At 46.4% G+C, this 25,639-nt stretch overlaps 2 protein-coding genes across 2 annotated transcripts; one reads left to right on the forward strand and one right to left on the reverse strand.

The window, feature by feature from the left end:
* The first annotated feature begins 1,604 nt into the window (after nucleotides 1-1,604).
* LOC139756604 (uncharacterized) lies at nucleotides 1,605-8,750 on the forward strand. Its single transcript, XM_071676252.1, has 6 exons — nucleotides 1,605-1,780; nucleotides 2,675-3,868; nucleotides 6,196-6,333; nucleotides 6,535-6,683; nucleotides 7,143-7,173; nucleotides 7,245-8,750. The coding sequence occupies exons 2-6, from the start codon at nucleotides 3,203-3,205 to the stop codon at nucleotides 7,650-7,652; spliced, it is 1,392 nt and encodes a 463-aa protein (XP_071532353.1). The 5' UTR covers nucleotides 1,605-1,780; nucleotides 2,675-3,202; the 3' UTR covers nucleotides 7,653-8,750.
* A 152-nt stretch (nucleotides 8,751-8,902) lies between these two features.
* Nucleotides 8,903-14,053, reverse strand: LOC139756603 (uncharacterized). The gene is made up of 2 exons (XM_071676251.1): nucleotides 13,742-14,053; nucleotides 8,903-10,694 (listed from the first exon to the last, which is right to left on the reverse strand). The coding sequence occupies exons 1-2, from the start codon at nucleotides 13,766-13,768 to the stop codon at nucleotides 9,525-9,527; spliced, it is 1,197 nt and encodes a 398-aa protein (XP_071532352.1). The 5' UTR covers nucleotides 13,769-14,053; the 3' UTR covers nucleotides 8,903-9,524.
* Between the last annotated feature and the right edge of the window lie 11,586 nt (nucleotides 14,054-25,639).

Genomic DNA, 25,639 nt, shown 5'->3' on the forward strand with positions numbered 1-25,639 from the left:
ATATATATATATATATATATATATATATATATATATATATATAGGTATGTATATGTAGGTATGTATATTTGCGTGTGTGGACGTATGTATATACATGTGTATGGGGGTGGGTTGGGCCATTTCTTTCGTCTGTTTCCTTGCGCTACCTCGCAAACGCGGGAGACAGCGGCAAAAAAAAAAAAAAAAAAAAAAAAAAAAAAAATATATATATATATATATATATATATATATATATATATATATATATATACACGATTAAAGTGCATATGAGCGCGCACCTTCATAGAACATACAAACCTCCAACAGCCAGGATCGAACCCGGGACCCCTGTGCCACAGGCGGGAATGCTACCACTATATATCACCGAGACAAAATAACGAAGGAACATGCCCAGTGTACGCAAGTCATGTGCAAAACAGCAGACCACAAGAATTATTTACTAGTACGGTATATTAGTATTTACTGTCTGACTAAATACTTCACATATACTAACATTCGCCAACTATTGATTAATGCTGTCTTTGGGAAGTTTTATGTGTATGATATGCATTCACAAGAAAGGACCCCCGTAAGTTTTACAACTTTTCAAATCACAGACACAACTTTTGAAGGTGTTCTTGTGAGTAAACCACCACACTCAGACATATGGATGCATTTATAGTCCATCATTATCAAAAGTCTGCCAGTTCTACTGCGTTACAGAGCGGCCAATTTCTGACTCACTTGTTAGCAAATATTCACATGAGGATTGATGGTGTTAGTGGGTACATACTTTTACAGAGGCACATTAAATAATGTTTTAATGTCGCCTGTGTTGAACAGCGGGAGTCTGTGGGTAAGCAGTGTTGAAAGACCGGTTGATTTTGCTGTTGGACAGGTTTAGAGGACCTTGAGCTGTTAGTCTGTAATTTTGAACGACTTTCATCCTTAGACGATATGAATAGGTCAGTGGAAAACAAGAGGCTGAAAGATGATGGTTGATCATAGATAGCTACGAAGATAACAGCCAAATCGAAAGCCTTGAGGCCCAAACAGGGGGATAGTACCACCTTTGGTGACCTCTGTAAGCCTTTTGCGCTACCGCTCTCAGGATGAAGATAGAGTGCACAATAAATATGCCGGGGTTACCAGCACAATTCAGGCAACCAAACCCACTCGTGAGTGCGTGCGACGAATTTTGCCAGAAGGCAGGGTTTAGTGTTCACGCAGGAAATATTAGAAGAGGATACCAAGTCTTGCGAGTTATATATCATGTCAAGTGCAAAGTGAGAGATGGAGAACGTATTTCTGTGTATAGAGTACCTGTGACGAGATTTTGCTCTAAGGCAGAGCTAGTGCTATATAATAGAGAGAGAGAGAGAGAGAGAGAGGAGAGGTGAAGTGCAGTAGAAATGAAGAGGGCAAGTAGCATAATGACCCGGTAGTGTGAGGAGGTCATGTATTAATAAGAAGGGATCGGAAATATGGAGGCCGGCAAGTGTGAAGGACCGGAAATATGAGAGCACAGTGACTGGTAAGAGTTTGGCAGTGAGACGGTCGGGCAGGGAAGATGGTGCCAAGTATCATGTGGCGTCTGTGTTGGCGGTGAGCCCAGGCGGCGTGGCGCCCCAGTAGCCCACCTTAACAACGGCGAATCAGTCGCCATTGTTCCGGACGGGCCTGCACTGGCCCGACTCTCGCCGCTCACATCAGTGCCTCCAAGTCTCTTCGTTACTGGCTGACTTCAAACATCAGATTGGAAACATATCCGGAATACGTGGGAATTCAACCTAATGTTGAAGTATGTCCAGTTAGTGATGAACACTATAATGACTTTAAATAATTATTCTGATTATAATCCGTACGTTTGAACTGTATTAATCACCAACATTCGTTATACTACCGACAGTAAATTGTATGTTCCAAAGGCTAGTGAGACAGTGGGTAACATGTTCAGTGAAACGTTTGGAGAACTGGTCACACTACTTGTGACTCGTACACCTAAACGTGACACGTTTATCATTATAACATGTTCTCCATCACATGATGGAAGTAACGTCACCACCGTTAAGTTTTTTCCCCAGTGTCAGAGAGCGACATGGCGTGCCAGACCCATTGTCTTAGGACTTTAGTGAATCTCTCCTTGTATCTACGTCAGGATACGACAAAGTGCAGATTTATACCCAGCCTACCCAGGGGCAGCTGATTTATATCAGATCGGTATGATGAATGCTTCCTATGTCATGGTAACAATGACTATGGCACAAGTGTGTGTTATGGCTGTGTCGCGCTAGTGCTATTATGAAGTTTGTGTGTCACGCTAATGCTATTATGATGGTTATGTGTTTCGTTAGTGCTATCATGATGGTTGTGTGTCACGCTGGTGCTGTGTCATGATGACTGTCTCATTGGTGCTATGTAATTACCTATAAGTACTGTATGGTGTGAGACTTCTCTCGTGGGGCGCCATCTATTGATCTTTCTCTCGTCATACAATTTTTAAACGTGTATGCTGTCCACATTCACTACCTTATCATTTGGTTTATAGCAAATCATGCAATATCTTTATAACCATAAAAGTACTTATAAGTTTGTCATGAGTTATAGTTAATACTTGATGGTGTCGTGTGGTTGAGAAAGTCAAAGAGATGGGGCCTCATGAGTGTAAAATTCACTTCCCGTCCTGTAAAAGCAGGCTTCCGTGGTGAAGTGGGTAACGTTAATGACCAGTCCGGGTTCGAATCATAAGTTGTGCCACAGCCAACCCATCTGTTCATCCTCCCCTCAAGGCTGGTCGATAAATGGGTATCTAGCTTAGGCTGAAGTACATACATATACAAACGTTCAGCATATATGAAACAGCCAAACATTATGAAGAGTAATTTAGAAAACCAACTTTCCCAGTGTAGCAGTTACTGTCGGAGAGTTGTCAAGGTAAATGCAGTAGATCCTGATGCCAAACGTTAGTGTCATGTCAAAACTTCGCCCTGACCATCTGTAGGTACGCTGCCTGACGACCTCACACACTCGCCTCATAATAAACTAAGAGTCTTCAGTGTAACATGAAGCGCCCTCAAATCATAACCTCGCTAGATATTGAAAGAGGACTGTAGCGAGTATACGAGATATGGTATCTAGGTAAACGCCTGAGAAAATAAATCACAGTTTCAGATACTATAGTTATCCAAGTGTGGGGTAAGAAGGTAATACTGTGGTAGTGAGGATGGGAGAGGAGGAAGGGGCCAGGCTGTGTGAGCTGATGACCCGGGCCCATCTGGCTGGGGTCCCCACCTCCCGCACTCTCTGGTCACATGTGGCCAACGCTCTGGACGCCTCCTGTGATCACCAGCCGCCCTATCACCTCGCGTCTCAACTGTTGGCCGCCAGCGTTGGCCATCCTCTGGCCAGCGCCCTGCCCAGGGACCCCGTCCATTCCTGGGAAGTAGTCCACTGGCTGAGAGATCAATGGTCTGCTCGAGGTTGGGACATTCCGACCGAGTTTACAACGTGTGCCGGAGCGCCGAGCCCTGATGAGCCTCCCGAACTGTTCTACAAGACCTACGTGGGTTGGGGAGGAGGCGGGGTGGGAAATGTGGGGGTGACCCTCCTGGAGAGCGGCGGCGGCATCGTCCACAACACCACGGGCCTCACCACCTGGTACGGGGCGGCCATCCTAGCAGGCTGGGCCGTCGACAACTCAGCCATCCTGGCGGGACGGAGAGTGCTGGAGCTGGGCGCTGGAGTCGGCTTCACCGCCTCCGTCATCCTGACCACTCCCGACACCGACCACCCGCCACCACTCACCTACACCGTCACTGACTGCCACCATCATGTCCTCACCCTTCTCCACCACAACCTGGCACTCAACCTGGCACCCTCGCCGCCTCAGGTACGTGAACCATAGAGACACCATCATACGAGAACAACCACACACCTACCGTAGTGCCATAACTTTCACACGAGGCACCTGAAATACACACACAGAGATTACCAGTACAACTGTACTAGTTTGTTCATTGTGTTCTACTGGGAACATGACACTGTCGCTTCTCAACAGTGGTCACTTTAAGCAGCCTTGACAGACGCACTGGGACCCTGAGTCGTTCCTCATGTCATCACCCACCCATACCCTTACCACAGTATCTAACGATCCAAAACAACATAAAAAGATGGTGTATATCTTGCTCTGTATGTATGTCTTTACGCTGTGTTATGACAAAGGTAAATGAAATACTGATCTACATTGTTGATATCGGGATCATGATGACAAATACCCAAGGTTTGCCTTACGGTTCTTTTCTTCACCACAAAATTTCATTCGTATGGTACTGTAGAATCCTTACACACTCTAAAATGTAGTACGGACTCCAGTCTGTTTTGAATTTTTACTCACCTGTCTTTTCAAAAACGAAACAAACTGCTGGTATAGAACTTAATGGCCCACCCCACCTCATTTTCATCACAGACCATTTTCATATCGCCAGAATTAGAGTTACTATTGCCTTTCAGCTGCTCTTCACCCTCTGCTTTTGCTTCTTGCAAGTTCTTTTACGAAATCCAGCAACAGATAACGACACACAGCCGAGTTGCTTTAGCCAAGTGGGTAGCACCAAACCAAAACACGAGAGGTAGACACACATATGTAAGCACCTAATGATTTCCATAGTGAAAAGAAGACAATATTCCCGCCAAAGGATGAAGGAAGATATACTAATTAAAAGACTACAAGTGGCTCTGCGGGCATGCCGGGTGCCATTTCTGTGATGAATGAAAAAGAGAACTGAGAGGGAGCGCAGACAAGGGTAAAAAAAAAAAAAAAACCAAGAGGAACATATAAAGAGATACAAACACACTCTTTTCAGTGAAAAATCCAGAGAAAGACGTTTTTCTCGAGCCATTCTAATTCTGTATTTCACAATGCAAACGACAACACCTGAAGATATCTCAGGCATGACTCACTCGTAAGTATAGTACAGTCTTTTCCCCAGTAAAAGCAAAAAAAAAAAAAAAAAAAATCTAAAAGTTTTAAGCGGAAGGACGGGTGTGGCATGAGAGATAACGGAGCCACTGGCACATCCTATGACCGCATCCACCAACCTCCTCTACTCTCCCCACGCACAACTTCTCTCTTCTTCGAGACGCTGGAAAATGATACCTGGCAACCTGGCGTTCCTCTACCATACCATCCTGGCAGAGGAAGGGCGAGGCAGGGGTCAACCTGGCCACACCACCACGATCAACACTGTTATTCCTACCCGGAAACACAAAATGAACCCGGACCCCAAAGCACCACCCACACCTCAGCCGCCCAAGATTTATTCCGAAGTCGAGACGAGAGAGGAATGCGACGCGGAATTCTGACAGGTGTCGAAGATATTCAGAATAAAACCTGATCACACTTCGCATCCAGAGGTTTCAGATACAACTTGAAGAAAAGTAGTCGGTGTACACAACAAACCACTCTCAACCCAGACGAATGTACGTAACAAATGTCACGAGTTACTTCTGCCAACCTTAATCCACTTACGACAAAACAGGTCATGCCTGCCCCAGTCTTTGATCTATAAACATCTGGAGAATCTTCTCGTATAGGAGAGCATCTCGCTTCGGGAACCTATTTGTCATCATCCACGGAAAATGTTTATATGTGCCTGACCCCAGGACAGTGAAGTGACACTTCGTGCGCCGCCACCACACACATGACTTGTATACACACGCACCCACACACACCTGGTCAAGATGACTGATTTGTGCCGATAACCCCAGCAAAATGTATTGTGCCATCCACAGCGGTAGCACGAAAGGATCACAGGGGTCACAAAGGGTCTTAAGTCAGACCCCGGTGGGCTGATATTACATAGGATGTTACAATTCGTATTTCATTATATACATTACATAGTTTCATATGGTAATCTTCCCGACTAGATGCAAAAAGTGAATACAAACTTAAAATTTCAGGTATCTTGTTATTAACAATAAGGTGTTGTGACATCTCTAACAAGGGTTTGTTTAGATCTATTCCTAAAAGGCTCTATTTTTCACATTCTAAGACATAAGTGTTCTAGTTTGTGTCCAAATCTTTGACCACAAACTTTACAATGCAAGAGGCAACAGTTAATCTCTCTCTCTCTCTCTCTCTCTCTCTCTCTCTCTCTCTCTCTCTCTCTCTCTCTCTCTCTCCCAGAGTATAATCGTTGTTCCCTCCCCCCTCCTCAGAGAGACCAGCTGGAGAAATTCCAGCGCGAGACGAGTCTGGAGGTGGCGCTGGGGGAGGTGGAGGCGGGGCAGGTGGTGACGTGGAGGCCACCCTCAACCTCTGCCCTCACTCTTACTGCTGCTGCTCCCGCCGCCGCTGTGAGTCATCTTCTATCATCTCACGAGAAAAAGTAATCAGCTATAGTCATGAGTGAGAGTAAATAATCAAAATCATATCAGGGCGTCATTTTCTTTATCAACATGGCCATCATGCTGGGTCTGGTGTTGTCAACTGTTGGCGCTGATGCCACCATACCCATGGCCGGCCTCGGGTAATAATTTCTCTGTTGGTATCGTCAGGTGGTACCCGGGGCGGGTGTTACGACGGAAGTATGTGTGATGCAGGTGGACTGGCGCCACCCGCCCCGCCTCCCCCCTGCCGACCTCCTCTTGGCTGCCGACGTTGTCTACGCTCGCCATCTCATCCCGCCGCTGGTAGCGCTCATCAGGTGACGACTTAGTGCTGCCTCCCATGTTGACCACATCCACTTACCACTATACCCAGGCCGGGGGGTGTGGGGTCCTAGTAACAACACTAGAGTTACCTGCCTGAGCACAGTACTTAAAACTCCCCACTCCCCATCTGATGCTAACATAACAACTCACATGTTACATGCTATCACCCAAAACACTTGGGTCACACATCTGAAACCACTGTCCGTATTTGTAGGCTTACATCCAGGGTGGAATCCTATGAGCCATACTTCACACAACTGTCCTTCCCTTACAGTCCGGCTCCTGCCATCCAACCAGCAGCTTCCCTCCCGCCGTAGGTTCACTTGATGTTCTTCACTATGGGACTCCTGATGGGTACTGACCTAATTCGTTCAGTCTTCAGAATATAATTTTGAAATCTATGTCTACCTGTCCTAGGATCTGCTTATCACTTCTGTCATTCTCTTTATCAGGTCCATATTAGACGGGAGCGCCTCACGACAAGCTGCAGACGGCCAGGCCGAAGATGAAACAGAAGTGAAAAATCAAGAGACGAATCAGCGACTGCCCCTGAGGATAAAGGAAAACGACAACAAACATCGAAAATGAAAGGACATTCAAGAGAGAGAGGAGCTGTGGTGCAAGAGGACGAGGCCCCAGGACACGGTGAAAAATTCAGAGAAAAGGAAACAACATCGAAAGATGATGATACTGCAGGAAATGACGAGGGAGGAACGAGAGGCGGAGACGGGGTAGAGCGAGAGGCGTTCATTGCGTGCACCCGCAGGAGCCAGGAGACTGTTGGTGTGTTCCTAGAGGAGGTGAGCCGTCAGGGTCTCCAGCACAAGCTCGTCTACCAGGCCACCCTGGACACCCACACGGCCCTCTTCCTCTATAACGAGACTCATCTCCCCGTCAAGATATACAGGATTACCTTACTCCAGGAGCCTTCCGATCGTGGGAATGGTCGCCGTCACTCATAACACACCATGTACGATAATGCCATTCATGTGACTAACTGGGGGACGGGCTCGTCACTTTCTTGCTGACTGGCATTCCTACATCATGGTTTTTATCAGTAGGATGATTGGCACTACTGTAAATCAGTACGAGAGAGGAGTGGCTCTGTTGTATCGATATGAGTGTGGGCAGTAATGTACATCAACACAAGTGTGGCAATATTTACTACGACTGGTATTATTACAAGAGTTGCCGTGGCGTGTCAGTAAGAGAGGAAGGTAGGTGTAGCGTGTGTGTTTCTGTAGGGAAAGGTAAACAGCAGTGGTGTGTATGAACAGGGGAGAAGAGAGAGGAGACCGGAGCGGCACTGAACTGACAATTGATCACTGGCATATGTAACTGGTTTGTGCTTCACCACCAGGCACAAATCCTAGGTGTACAAAAGGCACACCACTCTCATTCCTGCTTTACGACCAGCTTGGCTCTGGTCTAGCGATACATATTTCATGTTCCGCTTCTTGTCTTGTCGCTGTATGGTAGGGTTCACCTTATCAAGGGTGAATTATAAACAACCATAAACCAGATTATTTCCCATTCGTAACACAGGAATACCAGAAGAGAATATCCCAACTATAATCCAACAGTCCTGTGTTTAACACAAAACATTAAATGGTAAACTGTATAAAAGATTATGATGTATTGGACACTGAGTAAGTGCTGATCTGCACAGACCAGATGGCACATAAGAGCCCGCCACCAACCACTACTTTCACGTTATAATCTTTTTAAGGAAAAAAAAATTGCTCAGTACACTAAGGTTTATGCTAATTTCCCTTTTAAGTGACCTCTAATAAACACATTCAACACAGATTTACGACACCTCCGCCATGCTCATCGTCCCTCGTGTGGCTGGAACCTCTTGTCTCCCGAGATCAAAGGGTAGATGTATTCAGCCTCGGTAGTGTGCTACTGTGGAGGTCACGTCAGCAGCCAAGACCCTTGAACTCCAGCACTGGGTCAGGCAGGTCGCCTGTGGTTCTATGGCTGTCAACCACTTACAAGGTTCACGTCAGCTCAGGAATGTATATAATAAGCGGTGCGTCCCGCTACGATATTTCCTGTGGTGGGGCTCCTCTGAACACGGCCACCATCTCCAAACGATTACCGCTCTTGGTATATCCTTACAGATCATGACGCACCCACTGTATCAATTTCCTTATCCACACACTGGAGGGAAATCTACTAAACAGGAGGTTTCAAAGATAATGATACATTTTTTTTTAATTTTTTTGCACATTTATTCAAAATAAAATTGATAAAAATATATTTTCTTTACAAAATTCCACCGACACAAAAAAATTAGAGACTTGCAATCTCCACACTCTGCCGCCTGATATGGCTTGAATTTCATAAGCTGACAATGATAAGAAAACTAATTTACCATCAAGGAGAGGATAAGCACCTCTTCTGCTCTCCGACCTCCGAACTGCCGCCGGCAGAGCTGTGGCGATGCACACGTCGTTAACGATACAATAAATAAATCTGAAATAACTACGTCCAGGAACCTAGTGAGAGCGGGCCAGGGCAACCGGTCACCCAGAACATGGAGAACGTTCTCCCAGGAGTTAAGCTGCCAGAGTACTCGAGGTTATGAGGCTCTCGGCGGGCCAGCTCTTGCTCACCCGTGGCGGCTCAGGAGCTCACCCATGGTAGCTTGAGATCTCTGCCAAGGAAGATCAAGGTCTCTCTCAGTGCAGCTCAAGGCCTCTCCAGAGGCCACTCAAGGGGCTATCCCTGGGCAGCTCAACAGCCCCCGTAGAACTTAATGTCTTCTTACGGCAGCTACAGCAGAGTTTCTCCCGGGGGCAGCCAACCCACGGGGTACAAGCCGTCTACTAGTAAGGATCTGCAGGACCTTCGGGCAAACTGCTCGCTAAGACCCGGAAGTCATGTAAATCATCAGCCACGTAAGAAGTCGCCTGAAGATCCCCGATGTAGGAGTTAGAACCTCGGGTGTTACCGTTAGCAGCTTGGACCTCTTGCCTGCTGGAAGGTACGCCCTCGTAACTGTACTCGTAGCTACCCAGCTCATCTTGGAAGTAAAGCTTCGACATGATGTGTGAGGGGGCAATCATGGAGGCATCTGACACCGAGTTATCGTCAACAAGGACAGAGACAGGGGAAGAAAGTGTACCTGCAAGCCAGCCGGGGACCAGCAGTGGAGTAGAAGACTGGTCATTTGGATCAGCCTTTACAAAAACAGAATGACTGGCATCGTTGGCCAGGTTAGGACGTTTTTGAGATACGGAGGGAGTAAGTACTGAGGAAACAGGGTTGAAATGGTTCACTGAGGCAGCAGAAGTCTTCTTAACAGGCGTTGCGGGTACTACAACCTTCTTGGCCAGTGCAGGCACGTGACTGCGCTCTACATTTAAGGTATCATCGTGCTTCGCGAGCGGCAGTTTGACTGAAGGAGGAGAAGAAGGAATGTAAGGGGTGGTGGGGGCGGCTCGCTTGATGCGGGCGGCCTTGACCTCCTCGACAACCCGCAAGTGGGCGGCAGTGGCGGCCTCCACCTCGGGAGTTGGTTTAACGGGTTGCGGCAGCGAGATTACGGCTGGAGCTGGGGCAGGGGGCGCTTGGGGAAGATTGGTAGCCTCAACACGAAATCCATTGCGATCTGCTACGTAGCTAGCAGTCTGCAGCTCTCCGTCGCTGTCCAGGTACGTATAAGAGCCCCGCACGGCACCATCCTTTGTACGAACTTCGTGAGCGGTCGACGCGTCTCCCACATACCCAAAAGCGTACTGACCAAGCTGGTCCTGGCTGTGGTACTGCGTTTTGAGCACTGTGGGGACGTTAGTAGGGGCGCCTACGTGGTTGGAAACGGCTCCTGACAGCAGCGACCGGCCCGCACCGCCACCACTGGAAGGGTAGAGCGGAGCCGGAGCACGGAAGGCGTAGGCAAACCCTGGGGCGACACCCGGGGAATATCCGACTGGGCTGAAGCTGACCACGGTCGTGGGCTTACACCAGCACACACACGCCAGCGACAACAGCAGCACCTGTCGGTACACCTCACCTTAAGTCATCTAAGACGACAAAGACTAATATAAAATTAAATCATCTATACTTAAGCGATGGTTATAATAAGCTTGAATGTGATGCTTGGGAGGTACTGTACAAATGGCAAGATGATAAAGGTGTAGAATAGAATCTTCTACCAAAGCTTGGTTACGAGACAGTACCATAAAGGGTGATTATAGGTAAACGACTGAATCATGGTTGAGGTAATCATAGGGAAAGATGGTTAGGAAAGTCTTATATCAAATGGCCTCATTATCTCATGTTTATGAATCAAGTTGCATTCCTACACGACCTAAATTAGGTATCCAAGTGATAGATTATTTTAATCAAAGCTAGATTCCAGTATGAGGACAGGTTAGACCATTATTTTAATTCAAGGCAACCCCGTAGCATGTGGCATCAAGTCAGAACGTACAACTATCTTCCACAGGATAAGCAGCGAAGTACTTCCAACATGTGGAACGAGGTATGAAAGTGAACAAATATTTGCGTGTACACTTAAATTGAGTACTTTTGCGATAAAGCACTTGTGAATGAAGTCTAAGCCCACAAGATGAAGTTGCGATGTTATAATGTACGTAATAACACTCAGAGGAAGCTAGGACGTGATGTGACGAATTAAAAGAATGTGATCTTGCGTCTCCTTGAGGCAAGCTTAGCTTAATTTTCTATGGTAAATGGATACGGTAAATCAATGTGAAGAGTTGGGCTGGACTATGTATTGGGTTTATGATTAACACAAGTGATTTTAGTTTAGGAGCGACATTAATCTGCCAAAATAAGAGATATTAGTTTAGCATATGATACTAAGCCAGGATATAGCTCAAGTTCAGGTGCGGTACAAAATTTTGCTTTAGGTTCTGGTGTGGTACTATCTTACCTATATTCCAACTTTAAGTTTGGGTGCAGGTGCTACCGTTAGTGAGTAGGCTAGAATATAGCTCTAAGTTTCGGTGCGGTACTCAAGTACGGCTCTAGGCTAAAATAAAACTTCATTTCAGGCGCAGAACTACCGCAGCTTGGATATAGCTTTACTTTTTAGGGGTGATAGTAAAACGGCACAATGTGCAAAGACAGCTTACAATCTGGTACTTAAACATTGCAATGAGATTCAGCGAGTTGTGAGGCCGGGATACTACCAGTGCTGCCGCACTAGGATTGGTTTGGAGGCTGGGGCAAAAGGTGCTATAGCCACTGTAAGTCTGCGCCTACAGTGGAAAAAAAATGTACTCCAGCTACCTTCAGCTTTGGTAAGAAACCTGAAATTTATCTTCACTGTTATGAGTTCACATGGCATGGTACTACAGTAGGGTACCGGAGTGGAATTATCAATGTCCTCCACATCAGATCTTGGTCTATCATTAGTTAAGACGTGGGACGGTGTGTGAGAACAGTACAAGGTTTAAGTTTGGTAAAATTAAATCAGCTGCGCTATGGAAATTTCACAAGATAATCCACGCCAAATTTAGCCTTTACTACAATAAATTCTGCTGTGCTATGGAAGTCACGGAGAATCCACGCCAAATTTAGCTTTTACTATAATGAATTATGCTGTGCTATGGAAATTACACAGAGAATCCACGCCAAATTTAGCGTGTGTATATTCTAGATAAGTGAGATGAAGTTGAGCTGGGTCATACAAGTCTACCAATGCTATATCAATTTATCTTTCGTTAAAACGTCAAAGTATAATAGGAAATCTATGTTGCGCTAAGGTAGGTGTGCAACTGCAGCCTATGTCGAGTACGCTCCGCTAGGTTTCTGTCAGAAGCGAAAAACTAAGCTGGGTTCAGTACGAGTCTGTGAATAATAAAACTAAGCTGGGTTCAGTACGAGTCAGTGAATAATAAAATAGCGAAGCTTTGCTGCTGAACCTGTTGTAAAGAATGTCGACTGAAAAACTGGGGTTAAGGTAGGTGAGTTAAGGTCAAGCCAGACCAGGAACTAAAGGATGTTTCACCTGCCATCTCTGGAAGAGTATTGAAATTATGAACTATTACCTGCTGAAAAGCTTACAATATTCACCTCCAACCATGAATCTTACTAGCCTCTCTTCCATTCATTCGTATTTTTTTCATTCATTCTACGCTTCCCTTGAATGTGTTGTCACCCCCACTAACCCCAACCCAACCCTTCCTGCAGCGTTCCACTCCACCCAGCCAGGCAGCACGTACAGTTTCAGTCAGGGTCAACCTCAACCCTACGTAGTTAAACTCCATGTCTTTCTCCACCCTAGGTGTCTCTGAGGCGTTCTTTTGAATATCATCTGTACGACTTTATCATTAAATCTATCACTACTGTTTTATTTCTCTCCACAATGCACATCATACGATTCCGCAATATATTGTTTACGGACACTCCCGCTACATCCCTCACGTTCTCCAAATACATTATGGACACCACGTTCAATCCAGCACTACACCCATCAGTTTCTCCTAGACAATGTACGTCTCACTTCACCTTGACAATTTGTCCATCACAATATTCCCTAAATTACCCGCACTGATAAGCTGACGTATATCGTCTCCCTTCCTGTTCACTCCATTGCAATGGTGTCCACGTTCATCTTCACACAATATCTCACATCACCATCCCCGTTACGTTCTTCATGTTTACCCTATATCTTACGTTATCATAACAGCGTGTTCTTCCCGTGCAGTTACACTCCCGACTATACCTCAAGTTTACCTTCATAATATCCTTCACTATCACCCGCACACTATGGTACTAACGTTCGATCCCATACCATATTGTCCCATTCACCTCATTCCCGAACTTCGTTCACTCAGCACTACGGTGCCCTCGTCCATCCTTTACACGTTGTAATGTTCAATCACTGACTTTTATCCTCACACTATTATCCTTAACTTTCAGGCTCTCCGTTACACCCTTCATTATCCCCCACACTACCGTCCATCTCCACACTGTATACAATATGCTCTTCCTCGCACTGTATTCTCTACGTTCATCTGCACACTACGTTCTTGGCGTTCATCCAACAATATCCACAGAACATGACGATTACCAAAGCCTTCATGACGGATATGCTCATGTGGACTGTCCGGAGTAGACTGGGTGAGCGAGGCGTGGCAGCCTCTTATATACTTGGCCGGGACCACGCCCTTAGCGTCCTCCACTCCAGGTTACCACACTTACAAGCCTTTCTGGATAAATGATCACTAAATCCCTGCTTGTCTTACTCGAACGCACTCCCAACTGGTCACTGATTATTTTCTTCGCGTGAGGTAAGGTGGAGTGATTATGACGGGCTGGCTTGTGAAGGGTCCTGCGGTACACCGGAGCCAATCAGGTTGTGGGGAGTGTTGCAAGAGCCGCGTCATGGTCACCAAGAGCTGCACACTCTTATCGCCCTACTAACACCATCCTTCTTTAACCAGACTCACACAACCCCTACCTCGTCCTCAATCCTCAAGAGCGGTTCATCAACCACGTTGTTGACAATCTCCACACACTAGGTAACTGCTGCTGGCAGCTCCGCCTCCCTCCCCAGCCGACCCACCACCACCAGAACCTGCAGCATCGAGGTCACCACTCGCCTCCTGCACCTATGATTCAATTTGCTTCTCACGCAGAACGTAAATGGTTCAACGATACTTTTGTCTCTATGAACATGTACACAATCTGTGCATCTCTATATATTTGGGCATGTGTGCGCGTAATTTTCCCTTCATGAGTGAATTCCTGTGTTGCAACGTGCGCATCTCTGTATATGTGAATGTGTGCACGCGACTTTCCCCTTATCTGTGAGTGTATTCAAGTGAAAAAATAACTTTCAGAGGCCGTATGCAGGGCCGGTTTTCTTTTAGTACAATGATGCACCTACATAAAGCTTCCACCTATCAGCTGTACGGTTTCGATATTATTTCATACGATACCTTACCTGGCAACATGCTTCAGCAACATGTACATGCTTAAATACAGGTCTGCCTACTCAGTCCATGTTTTCCACCAAACAAATATTTTCTGTACTGTATACCTTACTTGTACAAAGCTCAACAACATGAAGGTGAACGTTGGGTCTCCACACCGTGTTACACCAGGGATATCGTGTTGATTAAGATTCGACTGACGGTTCCTTGTCTAACTGACGGCCTGACAATACTGAGTCTTGGCGTAACCGTGGGTAAGGTCAACGTTGGACCATGAGTGGGGAGGAGCGGGATCCACGCGTCAAGAGAGAGTGAGCTGCAGGCAGATCGTCCCGGAAAACCCCGAGACACGGGGATTTCGAGGCAAAAATCACCCTTTTGTGGCAGAAGTATCCAACCTCAGAAACCTTACCACTACTCAGGCTTGGTACCCCACGGCATCTCCAAAGCATTTGACAAAATGTGGTGTACCTTGGTTTTCTACTTCTCTCTGTTCCCTAATGCACTGATTCCTCGACTACTTTCTATCTTCTCTCAATAAATGATCTACTTCTAGCATTATTCATTCTATGCCAATGATTCCACTCTACGCACATCGACTCAGTTCCCATTCCCTCTTAATTTTCGTTCTCTTGTACTGAAGACATCTCCTCTCTTAATTCGGGTCCTGTGTAACACCTCGGAATGGGGAGGCTTAAGTGTTAAAACATAATATCCTCCTATAGCTCCATCTAAAAGTCACTTATCTCCCTCTTCAACTTTAAAACAGCTTAATTCAACCTTATACTAACATTGGCATAACCACATCCTCCAATCTCTTGTAGAAGCCCTAATTATCAATGTCACAAAGTCTTCTTCCTCAATTTTTCCTGAAAGCAGCACCTCAAATCTACGGGGGTCTTATTCATCCTAGTGCTTCTTCCTCTTTGTTAACTAGAATGGAATCAAAAGCATTCCGTGTCATTCATTCACTTGGCATCACTTCTCTTCAATCATCTTCTCTGTACGCCGTGGTGTTGCTGTTCTCTCTCTCTCTCTCTCTCTCTCTCTCTCTCTCTCTCTCTCTCTCTCTCTCTCTCTCTCTCTCTCTCTCTCTCTCTCAGTTCATCAGGTATACTACTTTGGTTCCTGTTCTCGTAAGCTGTCTGTATGTGTTCCCCCACCCCCTCTCCAAGTTTCGGATCCGAGGCACGCGTCTTGGCGGCTGCTTCCCAGAGTTTCTGAGTGGAGACCGGCCACTCGACTGACTTATTATGATCCCAATTCGTCCCTCGTGCGCCTACTCTGCAGCGTTCCCTTCCTCCTTTGATCTTTCCCTCTTCCTATGGTCGTTCTACCTTTTACTATCCGGTTTACAAACACTTGCAGAACCCTGACTGATCTCTACATGATTTTATCCCTCATCCAGTCAAGCTTTGTCTCCAGTATCTCACCTTACCTTACGTGACTGCATTTTACTATAATCATACACCACGCGAATTGGCTCATCCCCTACGCACTTACCCGAATAAAACAATGAGTCGTTACTCATGATGTTTCTCTTTCTCTCGCTCAGCAATCAGAAATACTGAAGTTGGACACATATGCACATCCCTAGACTGGTAACCCCTACAGCTGACTTAGAAAGACGCTGACACGTTCATATAATTCTAAATGTCCACCTTCGTCAACCTCTGCTTTCATAATCCTGCTCCCACCCCATTCCTATTGATATCCAACACCTTTACTCTCTTTCATCTTTGGCAGATCTTGCCAGCTAATTCTGTAGCGCCCTTTATATGACTCTGCCTCTTTCCTCTTATGACAAGGACACCTTGCGTCTTCTACCGCAGTTCCTAAAGTATTTCGGCGACGCCCCTCTACCCCATGCAGTATCCGCCTCCAATCTGCTTCGCCCTGCAGCACAATGATGGAACTTCAGGATCTTGTCTCCTCTTCCGCTGTAGAACCTCGGAAATTTGGCTTGTCACCTTTCGTGCAGCTGTACCACTGTGTACCCATCTTCGCTTTTCCAGCCAATCAACGTTCGCGTACCCTCCCGCCACTTTCGTCTCTCTAGCCAATCATCTACAGCCTTTTAAACTCCTAAGGACTGCATTTGTAACCTGTCATGGCCACCTCAAATATACACAGGCGTCACTGAAGATAAATGAGTGAAGCAGTCCCTGGCTCAAACACACAAGTGCTCTACCCAACACATGAAGTGTTCTAGACGTGACATTCTGATTCAGAACCCTCAGGGGCTCCTGCTCCGTCAGTAGCACTCCATCATAAGACATGAGCTCTCTTCCTTCTTCCATTGCCCTGTGGTGCCTCATCCCCCAGGACCATTAGTCAGGACTCAAAGAGGCACACTGACACACTGCCAATCTCGAAGGGCAGCTTGAACCACTGGAACTAAGGCCCCCGAAGCCTCCTGCAGAACAAAGTACAAACGAAAACCACCAAATAACTTGGGACCGCAGTGCGTGCCACACTTCCCTCCAGTAGAATCTCAACGAAGATTCCGCAGCCACACACGTCATACTTCGGAATGCCTGTTCCACCTCTTACACCTATGCCAGCACCGTGGGACTCCTGCTAATACTTAGCTCACTCAACTCACCTCATCCTCTTACCATAATCCAACACCACATGTAACAGATAATCACTTACGTATTAACCTAATAAAGCACAGTGCTTTTACTCATGTTGCAATACCCTTCTCTCAGCCCTTTACCGATAACAAAAGAACTTGCACACTTACAAGCACCTCTGAACTTGTTATGTAATGTCATGAACCATGACACTACATTTTCCTAATCCTGAAACATTTCCCTATTCTTTAAAAGACGTCACATTAACCGCCAAGTGACTTCCTAACCTCAGCTAACCTCCTTACCGTCCAGGTTAACTTCTCTTCTCTCCTTCCGGGAATTTAGCAAGGAACAAGCATCCCTCACTCTCCAGGTGACTCCTCCCCTAACCTTCCAATATTCTTAACTTGAGACAATCATCAGACTCCTGTGACCCCCTATAACCTCATGGGTGACCTAAACCTCTGGGTGACCTTTCCACCTCCGAGTGAAATTCTGAACCCATGATTGCCTCCCAACAAGATAAGCTAATTGACGTAACCTTGAAGGTGGCTTGACGTTCACCTTGGAGTGATGTTCCCAGCACCTTAACATGTGCCTCTCTGAATTTCAGCCTGATATCGCTGACTTTCTGGGGCCTCCCTAGCACTTTACGGTGACCCTTCCCCTCTTAACATTCATGCCCTTCCCCCACACAACGAAGGGGCGAAATCTTATTCCCACAGATCGATTTAGCCTTAACCTTGTCGTACGCGACGACCAAGTAGTATCCTCTTCCAGATCACAGTCTCTGGGTGACTATGATCTTAGCTCTAAGGCTCCCTCACCCCTCAGGTTCACTTGCAGGGGGTAAAAAGGGATGTACACGTCCAGGTTGAATAAGTTACCTTGTCGTATCATATCCACATCTGTCCATCTCTGTCATATTCGTATGTATGTATGCATACCGAGCTGGCGCAGGCGGTCCATCCACTACCCGTCTCGCCGTCCACCGGGACGGGACAGGGAGGGAGAGGAAGGGACGGCGACCGGCCATGGGGGTAGCCACTTCCGGCCTCAGAACCACCATCAGCACTGGCTGGGGTCTGGGAACGTACCAGGGAGAGGTCAGCGGCGGCAGCCCCACGGTGAAGAGGTGGCCAGTGTAAGGGATGGTGTCCCCCCCTAGGGTGTTTTAACAACCTTGGGCAGTTTGCCTACCACGGTGGAGGTCGTCAAGAACACACTGCCGTGGGGAGCGGCTCTGAGGATTCAACTCCGTGCATATACACAGAGGTCACACGGTACAGGGAACCGACGAATGACATGCCTGTATCAAGCAAGTTGAAGGAACTAACACATCTTTACATAATGTACTTTTTACCCAATCATTGCCAAACTGGCAACACGTAATGGACATCTGGTCTCTCGAATGTGTGTAGACTTCTTTTTACGTAACAGTGGTCAGCGGCAGACAGTGCATTCCACTTTTAAACAGTTTGTTGAGAAAGGTTTCCCGACATCGGTGTGTGGGTGTGTTATCCAGCATCTTGGAAGACTATTGCACGTCACCGGAGACTTCACTCCTCTTACGAAGACGTAATGAGTTGCCTTCATTCTTCCTCATCGGGCCTGTTTCTTAGACCCGGTATCAACTCTGTTGACTCTCTCTCTCTCTCTCTCTCTCTCTCTCTCTCTCTCTCTCTCTCTCTCTCTCTCTCTCTCTCTCTCTCGCCTATACTCCTCTTCTGATAAGGTGTAGCCCGAAACTTTACAGCATACTTCGCGATGTGGTCTTAACAGGCGAAGGCCAGTATAGTTTCTGACGTGATTTTTACTGTATTTCTGGCAATGAATCCAACCCCACTGGTTACTACCGGACCGGCGGCTACACTGTGCTTAAGATTTTCAAATCGTCCTCTTCTTGTACCTTTTGATAGTGATTTATCAAGCATCCTAAGTTGTGGTTGTTGTTTTTCTAACTTTTATCTCAGAAATGCCTTACTTTACACCTGTCTACAGCTTGTTGTTTTAACTTTTATCTCAGAAATGCCTTACTTTATACCTGTCTACAGCACACTGCCTTTTTTGCATACATCTAATATCATTCTTGGATATTCCTATTTTTGCATTGTTGGCAAAACCTAGAGACCGCAAGTTAAACCAAGACTACTCAAGGACGACTTAACGTCAAATATAAAAGGACCTGGGACGTCCTGGGCCTCATCGTACACCACTAGCCAACTATACTGAATTCAGATGTTTCCTCTTTCCCATTCAGCATGGCTCCTGTGCTGGATAAACTACTAGTGTTTCACTAACAATAACATGCTCGTGACCGAGTCAAGGCACGTACGTGGTGATGAAGAGGTCAACGTAAAGTGAAAGGCACGGCTCCTCGAGGTTGAGACGGACGACCTGATCATATCCATGTTAGGTGAAGGCTGTCCGAAGTTTAACGGAAACTCATCTTGAGGTTAACGACTCTTAAGTCTTGTGTGTTTTTCTTCCCTTTTACGTTCGTGTCGCTGGCCCACTCGGGACTCGTAATGTCAGTCGACACATTCGTTACCTTTCATAGTCTTGTTGATGTCTTTCTTTTACGTTTCGTGTCGCTGGCCCACTTGGGCTCGTAATGTTAGTCGACACATTCGTTACCTTTCATAGTCTTGATGTCTTTACTACGATGGTATGAAGAGACACTTTGCCCCGTGACACCTCTGGTGATCCCCAGCTGCTGAATACAACGGGCGTTTCCTCCTCTCGTTACCCTTTGTCTGTTACCTTTTGCCTTCACCGTTGACACCCTTTCGACTCTTACTGTTCTCCCGTTTTCTTGTCAGTTTTCCTTTTAATTCCTCTCTTATAATCCTTACTATATTTCCTGACTGAAATTCAACTATAAGCTCCTAGCTTCCGTTGTTGTATTTCGTTTTCATTATCTTGCTCCTGCATTTAATTAAAGAGTATCCAGCCATCCAGTCCTAAACATACTACTTCACCGATCGTGCTGAGCCGTAAAACAAAAATGCTGTTCTGCTGTCGATGATTATACAGCATTACAGGGACCTGGAGGGTGAGGGGTTGGAGTCGACCACCAGACCCACTCCCCGCCTCGGGGACGCCAGCCCGGGCTCTCACCCCACCTTCCCGATAATGATTCCAGAAGAAAGTGCGACAAAAGTCCATGGTAACAGCGTACGGAATTTAACGTTTATAATGCTTACTAAACCGGTAGTGGTGTGTGGTAGCCTAGGAAATAAGGCTAGTATACCAACCCCTGGTGTGTAATAAGGCTGGTATACCAAACCCAGGTGTGTAATAAGGCTGGTATACCAACCCCAGGTGTGTAACAAGGCTGGTATACCACCCCAGGTGTGTAATAAAACTAGTATACCAACCCCAGGTGTGTAATAAGGCTGGTATACCAACCCAAGGTGTGTAATAAGGCTGGTATACCAACCCCAGGTGTGTAATAAAACTAGTATACCAACCCCAGGTGTGTAATAAGGCTAGTATACCAACCCCTGGTGTGTAAGAAGGCTGGTATACCAACCCCACGTGTGTAATAAGGCTGGTATATCAACCCCAGGTGTGAAATAGGGCTGGTATACCAACCCCAGGTGTGTAATAAGGCTGGTATACCAGCCCCAGGTGTGTGATGAGGCTGGTATACTAACCCCAGGTGTGTAATAAGGCTGGTATACCAACCCCAGGTGTGTAATAAGGCTGGTATACCAACCCCAGGTGTGTAATAAGGCTGGTATACCAACCCCAGGTGTGAAATAGGGCTGGTATACCAACCCCAGGTGTGTAATAAGGCTGGTATACCAACCCCAGGTGTGTAATAAGGCTGGTATACCAACCCCAGGTGTGAAATAGGGCTGGTATACCAACCCCAGGTGTGTAATAAGGCTGGTATACCAACCCCAGGTGTGAAATAGGGCTGGTATACCAACCCCAGGTGTGTAATAAGGCTGGTATACCAACCCCAGGTGTGTAATAAGGCTGGTATACCAACCCCAGGTGTGAAATAGGGCTGGTATACCAACCCCAGGTGTGTAATAAAACTAGTATACCAACCCCAGGTGTGAAATAGGGCTGGTATACCAACCCCAGGTGTGTAATAAGGCTGGTATACCAACCCCAGGTGTGTAATAAGGCTGGTATACCAACCCCAGGTGTGTAATAAGGCTGGTATACCAACCCCAGGTGTGTAATAAGGCTGGTATACCAACCCCAGGTGTGTAATAAGGCTGGTATACCAACCCCAGGTGTGAAATAGGGCTGGTATACCAACCCCAGGTGTGTAATAAGGCTGGTATACCAACCCCAGGTGTGTAATAAGGCTGGTATACCAACCCCAGGTGTGTAATAAAACTAGTATACCAACCCCAGGTGTGTAATAAGGCTGGTATACCAACCCCAGGTGTGTAATAAGGCTGGTATACCAACCCCAGGTGTGTAATAAGGCTGGTATACCAACCCCAGGTGTGTAATAAAACTAGTATACCAACCCCAGGTGTGTAATAAAACTAGTATACCAACCCCAGGTGTGTAATAAGGCTGGTATACCAACCCCAGGTGTGTAATAAGGCTGGTATACCAACCCCAGGTGTGTAATAAGGCTGGTATACCAACCCCAGGTGTGTAATAAGGCTGGTATACCAACCCCAGGTGTGAAATAGGGCTGGTATACCAACCCCAGGTGTGAAATAGGGCTGGTATACCAACCCCAGGTGTGTAATAAGGCTGGTATACCAACCCCAGGTGTGTAATAAAACTAGTATACCAACCCCAGGTGTGTAATAAGGCTGGTATACCAACCCCAGGTGTGTAATAAGGCTGGTATACCAACCCCAGGTGTGTAATAAGGCTGGTATACCAACCCCAGGTGTGTAATAAGGCTGGTATACCAACCCCAGGTGTGTAATAAAACTAGTATACCAACCCCAGGTGTGTAATAAGGCTGGTATACCAACCCCAGGTGTGTAATAAAACTAGTATACCAACCCCAGGTGTGTAATAAGGCTGGTATACCAACCCCAGGTGTGTAATAAGGCTGGTATACCAACCCCAGGTGTGTAATAAGGCTGGTATACCAACCCCAGGTGTGTAATAAGGCTGGTATACCAACCCCAGGTGTGTAATAAAACTAGTATACCAACCCCAGGTGTGTAATAAAACTAGTATACCAACCCCAGGTGTGTAATAAGGCTGGTATACCAACCCCAGGTGTGTAATAAGGCTGGTATACCAACCCCAGGTGTGTAATAAAACTAGTATACCAACCCCAGGTGTGTAATAAGGCTGGTATACCAACCCCAGGTGTGTAATAAAACTAGTATACCAACCCCAGGTGTGTAATAAAACTAGTATACCAACCCCAGGTGTGAAATAGGGCTGGTATACCAACCCCAGGTGTGTAATAAAACTAGTATACCAACCCCAGGTGTGTAATAAGGCTGGTATACCAACCCCAGGTGTGTAATAAGGCTGGTATACCAACCCCAGGTGTGTAATAAGGCTGGTATACCAACCCCAGGTGTGTAATAAGGCTGGTATACCAACCCCAGGTGTGAAATAGGGCTGGTATACCAACCCCAGGTGTGTAATAAGGCTGGTATACCAACCCCAGGTGTGTAATAAGGCTGGTATACCAACCCCAGGTGTGTAATAAGGCTGGTATACCAACCCCAGGTGTGTAATAAGGCTGGTATACCAACCCCAGGTGTGTAATAAAACTAGTATACCAACCCCAGGTGTGTAATAAGGCTGGTATACCAACCCCAGGTGTGTAATAAGGCTGGTATACCAACCCCAGGTGTGTAATAAGGCTGGTATACCAACCCCAGGTGTGTAATAAGGCTGGTATACCAACCCCAGGTGTGTAATAAAACTAGTATACCAACCCCAGGTGTGTAATAAAACTAGTATACCAACCCCAGGTGTGTAATAAGGCTGGTATACCAACCCCAGGTGTGTAATAAGGCTGGTATACCAACCCCAGGTGTGTAATAAAACTAGTATACCAACCCCAGGTGTGTAATAAGGCTGGTATACCAACCCCAGGTGTGTAATAAGGCTGGTATACCAACCCCAGGTGTGTAATAAGGCTGGTATACCAACCCCAGGTGTGTAATAAGGCTGGTATACCAACCCCAGGTGTGTAATAAGGCTGGTATACCAACCCCAGGTGTGTAATAAGGCTGGTATACCAACCCCAGGTGTGTAATAAGGCTGGTATACCAACCCCAGGTGTGTAATAAGGCTGGTATACCAACCCCAGGTGTGTAATAAGGCTGGTATACCAACCCCAGGTGTGTAATAAAACTAGTATACCAACCCCAGGTGTGTAATAAGGCTGGTATACCAACCCCAGGTGTGTAATAAGGCTGGTATACCAACCCCAGGTGTGTAATAAGGCTGGTATACCAACCCCAGGTGTGTAATAAAACTAGTATACCAACCCCAGGTGTGTAATAAGGCTGGTATACCAACCCCAGGTGTGTAATAAGGCTGGTATACCAACCCCAGGTGTGTAATAAGGCTGGTATACCAACCCCAGGTGTGTAATAAGGCTGGTATACCAACCCCAGGTGTGTAATAAAACTAGTATACCAACCCCAGGTGTGTAATAAAACTAGTATACCAACCCCAGGTGTGTAATAAAACTAGTATACCAACCCCAGGTGTGTAATAAGGCTGGTATACCAACCCCAGGTGTGTAATAAAACTAGTATACCAACCCCAGGTGTGTAATAAAACTAGTATACCAACCCCAGGTGTGTAATAAGGCTGGTATACCAACCCCAGGTGTGTAATAAGGCTGGTATACCAACCCCAGGTGTGTAATAAAACTAGTATACCAACCCCAGGTGTGTAATAAAACTAGTATACCAACCCCAGGTGTGTAATAAGGCTGGTATACCAACCCCAGGTGTGTAATAAGGCTGGTATACCAACCCCAGGTGTGTAATAAAACTAGTATACCAACCCCAGGTGTGTAATAAAACTAGTATACCAACCCCAGGTGTGTAATAAGGCTGGTATACCAACCCCAGGTGTGTAATAAGGCTGGTATACCAACCCCAGGTGTGTAATAAGGCTGGTATACCAACCCCAGGTGTGTAATAAGGCTGGTATACCAACCCCAGGTGTGTAATAAAACTAGTATACCAACCCCAGGTGTGTAATAAGGCTGGTATACCAACCCCAGGTGTGTAATAAAACTAGTATACCAACCCCAGGTGTGAAATAGGGCTGGTATACCAACCCCAGGTGTGAAATAGGGCTGGTATACCAACCCCAGGTGTGTAATAAGGCTGGTATACCAACCCCAGGTGTGTAATAAGGCTGGTATACCAACCCCAGGTGTGTAATAAGGCTGGTATACCAACCCCAGGTGTGTAATAAGGCTGGTATACCAACCCCAGGTGTGTAATAAAACTAGTATACCAACCCCAGGTGTGAAATAGGGCTGGTATACCAACCCCAGGTGTGTAATAAAACTAGTATACCAACCCCAGGTGTGTAATAAGGCTGGTATACCAACCCCAGGTGTGTAATAAGGCTGGTATACCAACCCCAGGTGTGTAATAAGGCTGGTATACCAACCCCAGGTGTGTAATAAGGCTGGTATACCAACCCCAGGTGTGTAATAAGGCTGGTATACCAACCCCAGGTGTGTAATAAGGCTGGTATACCAACCCCAGGTGTGTAATAAGGCTGGTATACCAACCCCAGGTGTGTAATAAGGCTGGTATACCAACCCCAGGTGTGTAATAAGGCTGGTATACCAACCCCAGGTGTGTAATAAAACTAGTATACCAACCCCAGGTGTGTAATAAGGCTGGTATACCAACCCCAGGTGTGTAATAAGGCTGGTATACCAACCCCAGGTGTGTAATAAGGCTGGTATACCAACCCCAGGTGTGTAATAAGGCTGGTATACCAACCCCAGGTGTGTAATAAGGCTGGTATACCAACCCCAGGTGTGTAATAAGGCTGGTATACCAACCCCAGGTGTGTAATAAGGCTGGTATACCAACCCCAGGTGTGTAATAAAACTAGTATACCAACCCCAGGTGTGTAATAAAACTAGTATACCAACCCCAGGTGTGAAATAGGGCTGGTATACCAACCCCAGGTGTGTAATAAGGCTGGTATACCAACCCCAGGTGTGTAATAAGGCTGGTATACCAACCCCAGGTGTGTAATAAGGCTGGTATACCAACCCCAGGTGTGTAATAAGGCTGGTATACCAACCCCAGGTGTGAAATAGGGCTGGTATACCAACCCCAGGTGTGTAATAAGGCTGGTATACCAACCCCAGGTGTGAAATAGGGCTGGTATACCAACCCCAGGTGTGAAATAGGGCTGGTATACCAACCCCAGGTGTGTAATAAGGCTGGTATACCAACCCCAGGTGTGTAATAAGGCTGGTATACCAACCCCAGGTGTGAAATAGGGCTGGTA

The sequence above is a fragment of the Panulirus ornatus genome, chromosome 22, assembly GCF_036320965.1.
Source record: "Panulirus ornatus isolate Po-2019 chromosome 22, ASM3632096v1, whole genome shotgun sequence".
NCBI classification, from domain to species: Eukaryota; Metazoa; Arthropoda; class Malacostraca; order Decapoda; family Palinuridae; genus Panulirus; species Panulirus ornatus.

Coding starts and splice junctions, on each gene's coding strand:
- LOC139756604 (XM_071676252.1), top strand. CDS start 3,203: ATGGGAGAGGAGGAAGGGGCCAGGCTGTGTGAGCTGATGACCCGGGCC. Junction 6,684..7,142: donor CCGCTGGTAGCGCTCATCAG/GTGACGACTTAG, acceptor TCTCTTTATCAG/GTCCATATTAGACGGGAGCG. Junction 7,174..7,244: donor ACGGGAGCGCCTCACGACAA/GCTGCAGACGGC, acceptor ACTGCCCCTGAG/GATAAAGGAAAACGACAACA.
- LOC139756603 (XM_071676251.1), bottom strand. CDS start 13,768: ATGAGCATATCCGTCATGAAGGCTTTG. Junction 10,695..13,741: donor TATCCGTCATGAAGGCTTTG/GTAATCGTCATG, acceptor GTGTACCGACAG/GTGCTGCTGTTGTCGCTGGC.